At 36.0% G+C, this 14,942-nt stretch overlaps 1 protein-coding gene across 1 annotated transcript in view; it reads right to left on the reverse strand.

The window, feature by feature from the left end:
* Positions 1 to 4,346: 4,346 nt before the first annotated feature.
* The window catches only part of Blos3 (Biogenesis of lysosome-related organelles complex 1, subunit 3), a 98,706-nt gene continuing 88,110 nt past the window's right edge, over positions 4,347 to 14,942 (reverse strand). Inside the window, exons 5-6 of the mRNA XM_090383227.1 lie at positions 10,500 to 10,621; positions 4,347 to 4,631 (exon numbers count right to left, since the gene is read on the reverse strand). Of these exons, the coding sequence (XP_090239353.1) occupies positions 4,500 to 4,631; positions 10,500 to 10,621 (254 nt within the window). The 3' untranslated portion in view covers positions 4,347 to 4,499. The remainder of the gene's footprint in view (positions 4,632 to 10,499; positions 10,622 to 14,942) is intronic.

The raw sequence follows: 14,942 nt of genomic DNA on the forward strand, positions 1-14,942 counted from the left end.
TTTTTTCACAGCACCCCGGGCCACAAGAAATATCTAACACAGTGGTTTTCGACCTTTTAATATATACCTATATAATAATTTTATTCTTTTATAGAGGTACTAAATAAAGATCAATTATAGATCACCACAAAATTAAAAAGATATGGTACAACGGATACCATGCACCTTTTTATAATGAAATTAATGTATAAATTTCAAAAAAAAAAAAAAATAAATAAATAAAAATAACTTTAAGTAACTTAAATCGAAATTACACGGCACCCTGGTTGAAAACCACTGGCCTAGAGCTTTTTCACTATCTATTTGAAAGAAAAAAAAAAAGTATTTTCAGATAGCACTAATATTTTGTTATTTTTCTGTTAACATGTTTGACAAAAGATGGATGTAAGTCCTGTGAAATTAACTGTATTTGCTGATCTCTAAAATATAATGAAAACGGTTTTAAAATTCTATAAAAAGGGACATGATTTCCAAATCTTTGATGAGTCTCTAAAATTTATTGAAAATGTTTGGAGCACAAAGGATATTACATACCATATGGCATAATGGCACAATATATATAACTTTGAGATAAACAATATTATAAACTAAACAGGATGTGAAAAGTATAAAATGAATTTTTTTAAACGAAATTGAGGCCTTTTCCAGTGGTGTTGAAAGCAAATGCCCACAGAAACTTTTATAAAAACAACACATTAGCTTATTATCAATAAATATTTATATTTGTTGTGAGACAATTCCTATGTTAAATCTTAAAATTTTACTAATTAGTCAAGCAGTAACCAAATGAATATGAGAAGTGAATTTCATCAGAGAAAACATTTATTTCACAAAATGTATGTGGTTATAATCTATAAAAACAAAACAAAGTACAGAAATGTGCCTCAAACGTTTTTAGGGGTACATTGGCAATATGTATAAAGTGCCTATTGTCTTCACCATGTCTGTCCATTTTCACGTAATAATATGACACCCAGTGGATGGATTTAGCTCTTTTAGAATAATTTTTCAAGTTTCCCAAATTTCATTAAAATCAGACCAATAAAAATCAGGCAATTAATTCTTTTTTCATAAATATCACACAGGCCATCCACATACTGTATAGTACAGCTAAAGAACTGGTTATTATATTCATTGTTATGCACTGACTGGAGGAATGAATGAGAATATGGTGGATGTGCAGAAATTAAATGTTCTTGGTTTGCGCATAAAAGTCTATTGCTGTTTGCTTTTGTTATAAATCACAAATTATTGCTATTTGCTAACATGCCTGAAATGTAACAAACTGTGCACATTAATTTGTTTAGGAAGCAAAATCAGTGAGTTATGTGCCTATATTTATATTTAATTTATATTTTTAGGAATTTTATTAAATTTATAAAGATTATATTTATAATGTTTAATTCAAACATACAAATTCTTATTCCTTCATTGCATATTTTTCATACTCAAAATATTTCACATTTCCTATATAAACCAGTCAGCTCAACAAAAGAGTCACAATTAGGGTACGAAAATAAACACTACATCGTGCTTTAACAATAATTTGAAACATCTAGCAGCAATTATTTATTAAAAATTTTGTGAAAGAAAATAATCACAATAAACATCGATAAAATGGATTCACAAATATTACATAATTACATAATTCAATGATTGTTGAAAGATAAAGGTTCATCCATTTTTATTTCTTACAGAAAAAGAAATATTTCTAAACAGAGAAGACAGTGCCCAATATGACACTTGATAAACACATGTTTGGCAATGACTGGAATGCTCATTTAAGAGAAATAAAATTTCATAAATCCTTCTTTCAATAAAGTATTGTGCCACAGAGCAAAATGGAAAGAAAGGAAATAACAGGTAAAAAATACAGGAAAGTAATACATAGCTTTCTCACATGAGGGCATCCTTCATCAGTTGTGATCGTTAATGGACAAATATACTGAATGTCATGTGCGTGCCATGGCAGTCACGTATGGTGAACTGCGTGCTACAGGTGCAGGTAACACTTAGCTGTTAGAAGGGAATGCTTGCAGTTGTAGCTGTAATGCTTGGAAAAAACATTGTAAATGCCAACATTTGTCAGCCAAGAGGATGGTTGTCTCAGTAATGGGGGTCGACACATCTTCTGTTCCGGTTAAAGGAACTGCTGCAGCACGAGACGTGCAGTGACTGTAACCAGACGCGGCAATGGTGATGGCAGGACCGATCAATAATCACAACATTGTGGCATGGATCAATGAATGTCGTGCTGGGTTGACCAGAAGTGCTCCATTCTGCTAAACAGATAGCTTTCTCGTGTTCAGAGACATGAATACTGAGTCTCCTACCGGTTTCCCCAACGTAGCAGCCAGTGCAGACATGGCAGGAAATACGGTAGACTAATCCACTCTGCAGCAGGGGGAGGGGGGGGAATTGATGTGTTAACCGTCAAGGCAAGGGATCACAACTGCCTGCTCGGGAGTTGTAATCACTTTATCCCATGAGCCTTTGTGACTCGAGAAATTTGTTACGATAGGTTCGGGTAGAAGGGGATAAAGGCAGTTGAGGTGGAATCATTACTGCACATGGTCCTGTGGGCCGCTATGTGGTCGCGGGCTTGTAGGTCACACCAATCCAAGGCGCTGGTGGGGTAGCTGCACTTTGCCAGATCTGTCATAACAATAGTAACCTCAGTGTGCCTCTCATCTGCAGAACTACAGTGGGTCCAGGCACGGGTTAGTAGGGCTCACGCAGTGCCGAGAAGATGGCTGCCTGCATGTGCTGACTGGTAGTTGGTGAACTGGCCAACACACACACATAGGCTTGAGATAGACTGGTGTCTTCAGATGCATGCCCTCGTGCAAGACAAGGGTATCCAAGAAAGGAAGAGTATTGTCTGACTCTAGTTCGATGGTGAATTGAATAAATAGTCACAGAGAATTAAGGTGGTGCAAAAGTCAGTTACTCGACCCCCCGAGGAATGACCACAAACACATCATCCACGTAGCGACACCAAAAGGCAATGGGATCTGGCAAACCCACAAATGCGCAACTCTCTAGCTCCACCATTGTGATGTTTGCCGTAACTGAATTAACCGGGGAACACATGGCTGTACCGTGTATCTGTCAGTAAATGGAGTCACCAAACATGACGGCTCCACCAGTCAGACACAAACTAAGGGTGGTGCAAATGTCCTCGGAAGTTAGAGAAGATCTGTTGCTGAGGGTTTGGTCGCCGTCTAGAAACTGCTTGGCACACATGGGATTGAAGTGAAAAGAGACACCACGTCAAATGAAGCCGTGACTTGATCATCTGAGTGGATAGGGTACGGATCCGGTCCAGGAATTCCCCACTGTTAGAAATGGTGTTGGTGGTCTTGCCTACTAGGAGCGAGAGCAAGCTCGAAACAAACTTAATAATTCATAGGTTGGTGAACCACAACAGGAGACAATAGGTCTTAAGGGCACTCCTTCCTTGTTGACCTTTGGTAGTGCAATGGAGTAGCTAGAGAGCCGTGCATTTGTGGGTTTGCCAGATTCCCATTGCCTTTTGGTGTCACTACGTGGATGATGTTTGTGGTCATTCCTCAGGGGTCGGACATGGAGCACTCAGCCATTGCTGAGCACTTCTGGTCAACCCAGAAGAACGACATCATGATTATTGATTGGTCCCGCCATTACTGTCGCCACATCTGGTTAGAATCACTGCACATCTTGTGCTGCAGCAGTTCCTTTAACCAGAACAGAGGATGTTGAGTATCCCTTTACTGAGACGACCATCCTCTTGGCTGATAAACGTTGGCATTTACAACATCCCCAAACATTACAGCTACAACTGCAAGCATTTCCTTCTAGCAGCTAATTGTTACCTGCACTTGTAGCACGCAGTTCACCATATACGACTGCCATGGCACGCACATGACATTCTGTATATTTGTCCATTAATGGTCACAACTGATGAATGACGCTCTCACGTCTGAAAGACGTATTACTTCCTTGTATTTTTTACTGTGTTTTTTATTCATAAAAAACGTAGTAAACTGCAGCCATTATCAACCCACTGCGGGATGGAAGCCTCCTCAACAATTCATGTTGAGGGAATAGTAAGCATTAAACATATTTTTTACCTGCAACCTGTTATTTCCTTTCTTTCTATTTTTCTCCATGGCACAATATTTTATTAAATATGAATCCAGAGCACATAGGCTTTTTTGCTTATATTGATAAATCCTATTTAAGATTTGGCACGTTTTTCATTATTCTAACAAGCATAATAAATATAGAATTAACAATAAAAAATCTTCAAAAGTAAAATATATTTTAAACCTCAACATCCTAACAAAACAAAATAACTGGTGTCATCTTATGATATAACACAAGTAACAAAAGAGCTACCCTTATTCTATTTTAAAAAATAACATAGCAACTTTAGAAAATAATTATGTGAATTGTCTGGTCATCCTGAAACTTGGATTTTGTCAAAAAGGAAAAACATGCATGCACACACAACAAATTTAAGGAGTTTCATCAGTGGGAATGATGGGAATGTCAATATCAGGTAGGAATGTGCAGCTACGTATGGTTTGTACTCTATCTTCCAACATAAACAGTTCATTAGTAAGTCTTCTTAATGTTGAAGATACTTCCTAATAACAAAAAAAGAAAATTAAATATTACCAAAACTTTGTAATAAGCTAGCCACTACATCCTACTTTTAATGGAAATAAAATGTAGTTGTTTAAAACTGCATTTTATTTCCATTCAACAAGAACATAGATGACTGCTACATAACACAAACAGTTTGAAAATGTGCTTATTTCCAAATTAAAAATGGGCAGGTATAGAAAATGACACTATTATCCAAGTGCAGTCTCATTATTGTCTGATACAGAGGAATCATGACTTCTTTTTCCTACTTGCAGTGATCCAATAAATCATTAATGGAACACCATGTTGCTTCCCGGAAGCCTGTTCATGCAGCATAATAAACTTCATGTTTGACTGTATTCTAACACTAAAGCTTTTTTACATCCGGTGCCCCCTCCCCAGTCTGTTAGGAACTCCTGGATTTCTGTTCCAGAGTGCAAGGCCTTTTATTCAATAGCAATAACCCTTTCATGAGTGTGACCTTCCTATAATGGGTTACAATTGGTGGGGGGGGGGGGCTATTGAGTGAGTTTCTTGATAAAAGTTTAAATTCTGTAAAAATTAAAACAACTAAATGCACAAGGCATAATACATTAAGAGTTTAATATCTATATAATATCGGTGTGTAGATACACCATAGACAACTCTTAAGAAACTACAAAGTAGTTGTAGGCATCATTTGCTCTTTCTCATATTGTGCTCTGCCTTCACGACGAGTTGCCATGATATTGCACTACCTCGAATAAGTAACGCTTCACTAACAGAGAAGACTATTGTTACTTATTCTCAGTGAGTACCACCACCCAGACATGTTTCAAGGCTATTGGCCTATCATCAGTGGGTGGGCAGGTACCCTGGTATTGCAGACATGACGACCCAGCCTACAACAACTACTTTGTAGTTTCTTAAGAGTTGTCTATAGTGTATCCACACACCGATATTATATAAGATATTTCAAACATCAATTTCTTCTTATTCTGACTTGGTTGCCTATCATTTTTAGTGGCAAATGAAGTTTGGACACAGTAATAAGCTTGCTTGCTTGCTTGTTTGTTTGTTTGTTTGTTATTTGGTTTTTAGGAGCATTAGCAACTAAGGCCATATTGCTCCAGGGATATGTGGTGGTCATTCCCTGACCTTTCCGCATCCTCCGTATTTGGTGGTCACAAGCTCGAACCCTGGTAAATCAAGAAGCATGTGCTATGCACTGCTGCTCCTGCCCACCTGGCTATGGAGGTGTCTCAATAATAAGGCCCCCCCCCCCCACAGTTTGCTATGGCTACTACCTAAAGACATTATTTCCATACTTGTTTTCTGCTATATATGTATATATTATAGAGGTCTGAAGCTGGTGAAGTTCAATACTGTTGGTGGCACTGAGTTTTCACATATGAAGCCTATTCTGGAATGCCGATGGGTGATGAAGACCAGTTGTTGCACAAAATGGAGAGAATCCACAAATCATTACGATGACTGCTGCTTTTCTATGGTGAATATATCCAAGTTGAAAATATTGAAAATACCTGCAGCTTAAAAAGCAGTAGTATCACAAATCTTTTATGGCGGGATACTAAATTTGCTACACAATGAATACCTGGCAATTCCCAATTCGGAATTGGATGATGAATCGGGTGAACATAACAATAATTGGGAATACACATCAGGAGGCTGATGAAATTAAGTGCTTCATTTCCTTAATTAGCAAAAACTGAATGACTTAGCAAGGACTTCGATCTAACCAAATCCAATGCAGAACTATTGAAGTTTCATTTAAAAGAATGAAATCTCCTAGATCCCAGCTTCCACATACAGAAAAAAAAAAAAGGTGTCAATTATGCATGTGTTTGTTTTACACCGTTGTAGAATCCTTGCACTAATATTTTGATTTGACTGTGCTTTATGAAGAAACTGGTATTAGTCACACTCCAGAATAGTGGGATGTTTTCAAAGACAGTTCAAATAAAAGTTTGAAAGGCTGTATTTCTTCACCACAGGAATATACAGACATTGATTCCTGTTGTGCATTTCATTCATATTAATGAATGTATTGACATGAATGGAATGAGAACTGAAGGTGCTGGTAGACCTTCTGGGTTTGCAGGTAATTTCACTAAATTCCTTTGCTTTCTCAATCTCTGGGACAGAAGGGAAGTAGATCAATACCACTTAACTTCTTTTTTAGGAAAAATATTGGAGTCAGTGATTAAAGAAGTAATGTAGGATCACCTTGGCAGGAAGGCAGCTATATGAAAATCACAGTAGAGATTTGTTAAGGGGAAAACTTATCTAGTGAACCTGATTAGTCAGCATGACAGTAACAAAAGAAGTGGATATAAAAATAATTCTGACTTCATATACTGAGTGGAATGAGACAGAGAATGGTTATTAAGGTCACTACTTTTCATGGAGTAATGCTATTAGTGGAGTCGCCTTAGGTTTCGTTCTTGGCCCACCTTACTCATTTCAGTATTTATAAATGATATTGAGGAAGGCATATCAAGTTTACTGTCTAAGTTTGCTGATAATAAAAAAGGCTGGCAGGGAAGCTAATGAAGTAATCAGGATATGTAGTATCAATATTATAATGGATAAATGATGCAAGAAAGGATATTTTCTGTAACGGGGGGGGGGAAGCATTTCTCCAACAAGACCTGGATAAATTAAGTAGATAGACTGAAAACTGGTAACTGAGGTTTAACATTCATAAATGCAAGGTACTGCATTTGGTTACAGTACATGCAGCACATTCCCATGGGTACAAGTCATGGGTAATGTGTTTTAAACATGCTGGAGGACAACAGTCCTCCATGCAATGACATGACTGAATGGTTAATGAAGATCAGAAACAAGAGGGGACTCTGGCACCAATATCTGAGAGGGTGTTCACTAGCTATGCTTGTCTACTCTGAAGATTGCCCATTTATGACTATTCTATTACCTCTCCTTCAGCCAATCTCTGATCCAACTAAGGAACTTCCTGTAATCCCAAGTTAAATCCAGTATATAGAATAAACCCTTATGGATGACCATATCAAAAGATTTACTAAAATCTAGTTATATAATGTTAAAGTTGTTTCTTGAATCCCACTGCTTTGTGACCACATCACAGTAATTAACCAGATTGGTTAAGAAAGACTTCCCCTTCACAAATTCATGTTGCAATTCCTTTATAATTTCATTCTTATTGAGGTGGTACAGTAGCATGACCTTAACCACAAACTCCATGATCTTGCTGATCACAGAGGTTAAACTCAATGATCAACATTCTCCCCTCACCACTTTAGGTCCTCCTTTATGGATTGGGAAAACATTAGCAGCAATCCAGTCCAAAGAGGTCATCCTGAAGTCTAATGATAAGCTCATTAACATTACTAATGGTCAGTTTAATACACTCATATATTACCTTTTTTAATATAATTCAATGTACATTTTCACCTCTGGGACCTTACTATTCCTTTCTATCAATAGATTTTCTAATAGATGATTCTCAGAGATACTCCACTCCAATATTTTTTGCTAGGTCAGGTGTACTTTTGATTGTAAAGAGCATTCCAAAATACCTATTCAACAAAACTGCCACTTCCTTCTTGGTTATTATAAATCCACCACAGACAACTAAGAATAAAGTGGCAGTTTTTATTGTCTATGAATCCACCATGTCCACCTTGTAAGGTACCTATAAGATTTAATCTCTTTCTGTATTCATACACGACTGGCATTCCTTGCCCCCATTCTGAACTCTTTGCCAGTGAATTTCTTTCTTTCTTTTTTTGTATCTGGGTTTTGACCTTTTTCTACATCAGTGGTTTTGTTACAAATATGATGCTGACTGTCATACAGATCAGCATCTCACAAATCTGTAACTAGGCCTTTTTTTCCAATTACATCTTTCAGCTGTCATCAACAAACAAAATATCTTTCCCCTTCAGGTGTACCTAGTGGTTGAGCAGTTTTAGAAGAACACATTTCAATAAATATTAAGCACAAACAATTGAACTTATTTACACCTGTAAACATATCTTGTTCTTTCATATGTTTCAGAGGGCAGGAGGTGTACTGATAATGAAATTATCATAGAACAACAAACTTGCCTTTGCAATGAGTTACCCTGGTGTTGCACCACTTTAAACAGATTTCAAAGCTATATTACAGCTTTGAAAGATGATTATGTATACTGTGCATCAACCAACTTATTTACAACTGTTTTGTTTTTTATTTTGGTTTTTTTTTTTAGGAGCATTAGCAACTACGGCCATATTGCTCCGGGATATGCGGTGGGCATTCCCTGACCTTTCTGCATCTTCCGTATTTGGTGGTGACGGGCTCGAACCCCGGTCTAATCAAGAAGCGTGTGCTACGCACTGCTGCTCCTTCCCACCTGGCTACAGAGGCACCTGTTTGTGTGTTGCCACTAGAGACCACCTGCTATCTAATGAGAGACCAGCTAGTTCTGAAATGGACTGTCACAGCAGTTTCATCTTCTAAACGTATGACCAATTAACCTTTTGGAGATGTTATCTGTTTGAATGTAGTGCAAGGCAACTCATTGCAAAAGCAAATTTCTTTTGACAATTATGACCATTGCATTATATATACAGATTAAATTCTACTAGTCACCAAAATAGATTAAAGAATGAAATAGTCCTGCAAGCATCTTATAAAGAAAGAAATTTCACTTGGGATTCTTAAGCCAAATACACTTTTTTACATGGATTGTTAAGGACAAATCCAGTTGTTTATAATGAGTTTATATTATATGGATGTGAGAGTTTATATTATATGCGTGTTGAATTGGTTTTTTAAAATACATTGGATTTTACAGAGTTTACTGTAATTCAAACGATGTTTTCAATATACCCATTTGTGTATTCCAAAAGCGTGAACTATCTTCATTTTAGTACAAGATGCTATGCATCTTGTGATAAACATGTTTTGGTTTATCTCCATTTAAAAATGGTGCATTCAGAGAAGATTTTTAAAATAAATTTTATATGGCTCAATACACAAAGCTCTTTTGAAACCTACAATAATTTAGTACTGTAGAAGGGCTGAAATAGGGATCAAAAGAAACATTCTGAAAAAATTATAAAAGACATCCTTCTTCAATGATTCTCTGATTATCTTTAATATATCACTAATAATAAAGGAAAAATTCTACAGGTTGGTTGTTGTTGTTGGATTTCTTTTTTGGCACAAAAGCAACTTTGGTCATATTGCACCTATCTATTAGTATTATGTGACAATGACGATGTTTCTTAATTATGGTTTATATCTGGCTAAAATATCCTATTAGTTTTAAATAAGTAAATATATTTTCAATGTTGGAGTTATCGCCTAGGATTTGTGATAAAGTCAGGGAATCCTGAATATTTATAGGGATATGGAAGGCTGATTGTTGTGCCATGTGGTATTGTAGACATTCTATAAGGAAATGTTTTACAGTGAGTTGACAAGAACAGTGAAGACATTCTGGATGATTTGCTTTCGTGAGTAAGTACAAGTGTGTGAGATGTGTACGTCCAACGTGCAGTCTGGTTAGAATGACTTCTTCGTGCCGATTGTTACGAAGACTGAATTGCATGGCTGAAATTCATGTTTTATTTTAAACAGTTTATTGTTTGGTTCATTTTGCCACATTTGTGACCACTGAGTGTGGAGAATCTGTTTTATGATAGGTCTGTAATTGGAATGTGGAACTTTGTAAAGCCTTAGATTTGTATTTGTAGGATTCTTTGCTGCTCGATCAGCACTTTCCTTACCTTCAATGCCTGCATGTCCTAGAATCCAACAGAAATTTAATTGCTTTCTTTTGCTTTTGAGCTTCACAAGATGAGCTTGTATCTGGTAAAGAAAAATTCTACACCTACCTGAACTAATAACTGAGATTTTATCAGCTGTTGAGATATACTATGAATTTCTTTAGATGCTGATTGATAAGGTTGACAAGCCATTTCTACTAGATTTTTATGAACACTTGCATTCCTTTCTCCTAAAAAAAAATGAAATATTATATAAGTACAAATGTTTTACAAATCAACTTAAAGTTAAATAATGAGATATGAAATGAATAATTTATCGTAATTTAGATAGATATATATATATTTATATATACATCACATTAGCATAAATAAATACAGATATTTATGTTAATGTGATGCAAAGTAATGTAACATAAAGATATACTATTCACTTATAACAAATTTAATGATGTTGATAAGGGGGGGAGAGAGAGAGAGAGTGCATGCAATAAATTTCAAAGACCACCCATATATCAATGATTTCAAGTGACCTCTGTGCTTTGGCATGCTATGCAAATAATTCCTTAATCATTATTTTAAAAAAAAAAGTATAATATAAAATAAAACAGAATATTTCCACTATTCCCATAAGGTAACCATCCAAATTCTGTTTTGAATTTATCCATCTCTGCAATGGTGGGAGGTATTGTGGCTAAAATGGGTTATTTTAGCCACAATAGGATATTTCTCCTCCTACAAGCAGTTGGATGTTTCTTATTGCTCTGCATGTTAGCATTTTGATAATGCTCATTTTAATATCAATTTTTAGGTCTTGGTGAAGAAGGAATTTTTCCGCCATTTTCTTCTCGTTTTCTTTTGTAGCCGAGCAGTCAGGAGCGGGAGTGCAGTAGCACACGCTCTTTGAGTAGACCGGGGTTCAAGCCCCCTGACTGCTGAATACAGTCGATCTGCCAATCCGCACTGGACCAGCGTGGCAGATTATGGTCCATTTCCTTCAGCATGAATTGTTGAGGAGGCTTCCATCCTGCAGTGGTTTGATAATAGCTGCACTTTACCTTTTTTTTTTTTCTTTTGAACTTAATTATATTTATTGTTCATGTAATCAAAATCTGTTTTAATTGTGGTTCTGCGTTTTCATATTAAAACAATATCATCCGCATAAAGGATCTTGTAAATACCAAACCAATGAACCTCTCCTCAAAATCTTCCATAAAGATATCACTGTGAGTGGTAAAGAGTGCATTCCATATGCTTAACCCATGTCTATATGTAAATTTTTCCATCAAATTTGAAATAACTGCTAATTGTAACAATTCAATTATCATAGTATTAGAAAATATACTGTTTGTGGAATTCTAACTTTCCACCCTCTTATTTCTATTTTAATTATTTCTATTGCTTCTTCCTGGAACATTCAGAGATATGCCTTCTGCATTATGCATTAATAACGATACTATTATTAAATTTTTCTTTCTTGATAATGCTCATGAAGTAAACTGAGTTTAAGTGGTTATTTTTGAGTGGCTTTATAAAATGTGTATTAACCATTTAGCCAAATTCTGCCCTAGACTGTATTTTTATGCTCCAAACAATTTCCATGCTTCATTGTTGATAGCACTAATAAAATTGTGCACTTTTATTAATTATACTTTTGTCTGGTAAGTCTTTTTTAGCTTTTGTGATTTCTTTCTTCTCCTACTAGCAGTTGAATGTTTCTTAATGTCTTGGAATGCCACATTAAATTGTTAATATAGTTGGTTTTATTTAAACTGCTGTTGTATTGCTTTTATCTGTTTTTATAATGGTACCATTTCTATCTAATTCAAAAATTTTTAAACACTTTGTTTATTCCCAGTTAAGTTTTGCTTTATGACTCAGTATAATTACATTTCTTAATTTCTGGATTAAGTTTTTCAAATTGCGGCTTCTGGAGACTAGGTACCTGCAAGGTGATCTAATTGAGGTGTATAAGGTCTTGAATGGTTTGGGCAAGCTGATAGGCATTAAGATTACTCACCTGCTCAGATGAGTAACCTTGCTCAGATTACTCTCCTGGGGGAACAAATTCAAATTGAGGAAAGACAATTGTAGAATAGATGTGTGGAAATTTGCCTTTAGTCAGCAGGTGGTTGATAGTTGGAACAAACTTCCATCTGTTGTAGTGGAGATCAACAACTTAAATAAGTTCAAGGCAGAACTAGACAAACATTTGGAGAGAATGGATTGGTGAAATGGGAAGGTTTTTTTTAGCTGATGCTATATAAGATTGCTTTCTTGCATCATATGCTTCTACTAATGCTAATACCTGTAGCTCATTGTTTTTTTTTTTTTTTTTTAATTCTGCTTGGGCAATACCAAAATTTCATCCTTAATGGATTGCAATACTTACTGCATATAATTTACTTTTTAATAAAAAAAATTAAACACTTAAGAAATGCACTTCTTTACACCTATTTTAAAAAAGGAAAACGAAAAATTAATTCTGTTGAAAATGAAAAAAAAATTATTAGCATCTTCCATTTTTCAGTTTAAAAGAGTGAAAAATTTTAAATGTCATGTATTTTGGTGGAGCATTTGACACATACAAATTTTAATTTCTCTGTAATGCCTGGAAAACGTTTTGGGTTTTTTTGACTTCTGTTTGGACAATACCAACATTTTGTCATATTTAATGAATTGCAATATTTATTGCATGTAACTTTTTATTTTTTTAATAAATTAAATATTTAAAAAAATGCAGTAAAAATCAGTTCTGCTGAAAATAAAAAAAAACATTTCAGGAAACATAAACATGAGTCCATTAGCCTTTTCCATTTTCCATTTGGTTATCGGTTGATTCAACCGATAACCAAAATTATTCGCTGTATGATTCCTTTCGCATCTAAGGTTGTACTTGTGCACATGTCCATTCTGATATTCCCTGTCAGAGACTTGGTAATTTGGAATCTCCTAGTTTCGATCTTCTCTGGTTTAAAATCTCTCTACATCATTGAGTCAAATTCATCTGTTGTCTCTACCATTCTCCAAACTCCACTAATCACTTCGAGCTCTTTGGCTTCCTCTCTTTGCAACTTGACTTTCTCCAGTCCAACTTTCCTAACAGTGAGGTAATTTTCCTTGGTCATTTTAATGTTCACAACTCCAGCTGGCTTCCGTTTTCTAGTCACACCGACCCAGCTGGTCGAGATGCTAAGGCTTTTGCAATTACTAATGACCTTGCACAGATTGTTCATTTACCTACAAGAATACCAGACAATCCTAACCATGCAGACAACACGCTTGATCTTTTTCTCACAAACAACCCTTCTAAGTACACGGTCGAAGTGAGTGGTCCTTTAGGCACCTCAGATCACAACTTGGTGATTGTCTCTTCTCCAATGGAGCCTTTATCTCATGGCTATTCCCAACCTCGTATTGTTTGGCATTAAAAGAATGCAAAATGGGATGACCTGCAAGATTTCTTTTCTTCTTTTCCTTGGTCAGATTACTGTTTCAAAACTTCTGATGTCAACATTTCCTCAGATTGTGTCAGTGAAATTATTCTTGTAGGAATGGAATCCTTTATTCCACACTCCACTTTAAAATCTCGTCCTTTATCTAAACCTTGGTTTTCCAATAAATGTGCTAAGGCTGTTCAAGACAAGAACACTGGATATCATAATTGGCTTGTTTCCAGATCTTCAGATTCATTTTCTGCCTACACCAAAGCTCGCAACAATTGTAAAGCAGTTATTAATCAGTCTAAACTAGATTTTGAACAGGCTAAGAGTAGAAAACGTACTTCTTGCCCTAATGGTAGCCGAGCATTCTGGTCTCTTGCCAAAGCTATTGGCTGTAAATTTTGCCCATCACTGCTCCCACCTCTGTCAAAACCAGATGGTTCTGTTGTCACTTCAGCCAAGGATAAAGCTGACCTGCTAGCATCCCATTTTTCTTCCAACTCCTGTATCAATGATCTTGGTAAAACAGATCCCACCATTCCCAACATGCTGCATTCAATGCCTCCTGTGGTCTTTCGTCAAAAGGATCTCAGAAGGATTTTGATGAATCTTGATGCTAAGAAATCTCCAGGTCCTGATGGTATTTCTCCATTTCTTCTCAAAACCTGTGCTCCTGAACTTACTCCTGTTCTTTGCTGCCGTCTTTTTCACTTTCTTATTCCAAAGGTGTTTTTCCTTCTGCTTGGAAATTTGCTCATATCCAGCCAGTTCCTAAAAAGGATGACAAATTCTTCCCATCAAATTATCGCCCCATTGCAATTACTTCTACTCTTTCTAAAGTAATGGAGAAATCAATTAACTGCCAACACTTAAACTACCTAGAATCCTTCCGTCTGATCAAGGATCGCCAGTATGGATTCCATCAGTGTCGATCCACTGGTGATATTCTTCTGCTTCTATGGACAAATTCAATGGAAAAGTTCGGGGTTTTGACATATCAAAGACTTTTGATTGTGTTTGGCATAAAGGTCTCCTAAACAAGCTTCCATCTTATGGTTTTTCAACTGTTTTTTGCAATTGGTTATCCAGTTTTCTCTCTAATCGCTCGCTG

Source organism: Mastigoproctus giganteus, chromosome 1 (assembly GCF_048544385.1).
Source record: "Mastigoproctus giganteus isolate SK-2022 chromosome 1, ASM4854438v1, whole genome shotgun sequence".
Lineage (NCBI taxonomy): Eukaryota > Metazoa > Arthropoda > Arachnida > Uropygi > Thelyphonidae > Mastigoproctus > Mastigoproctus giganteus.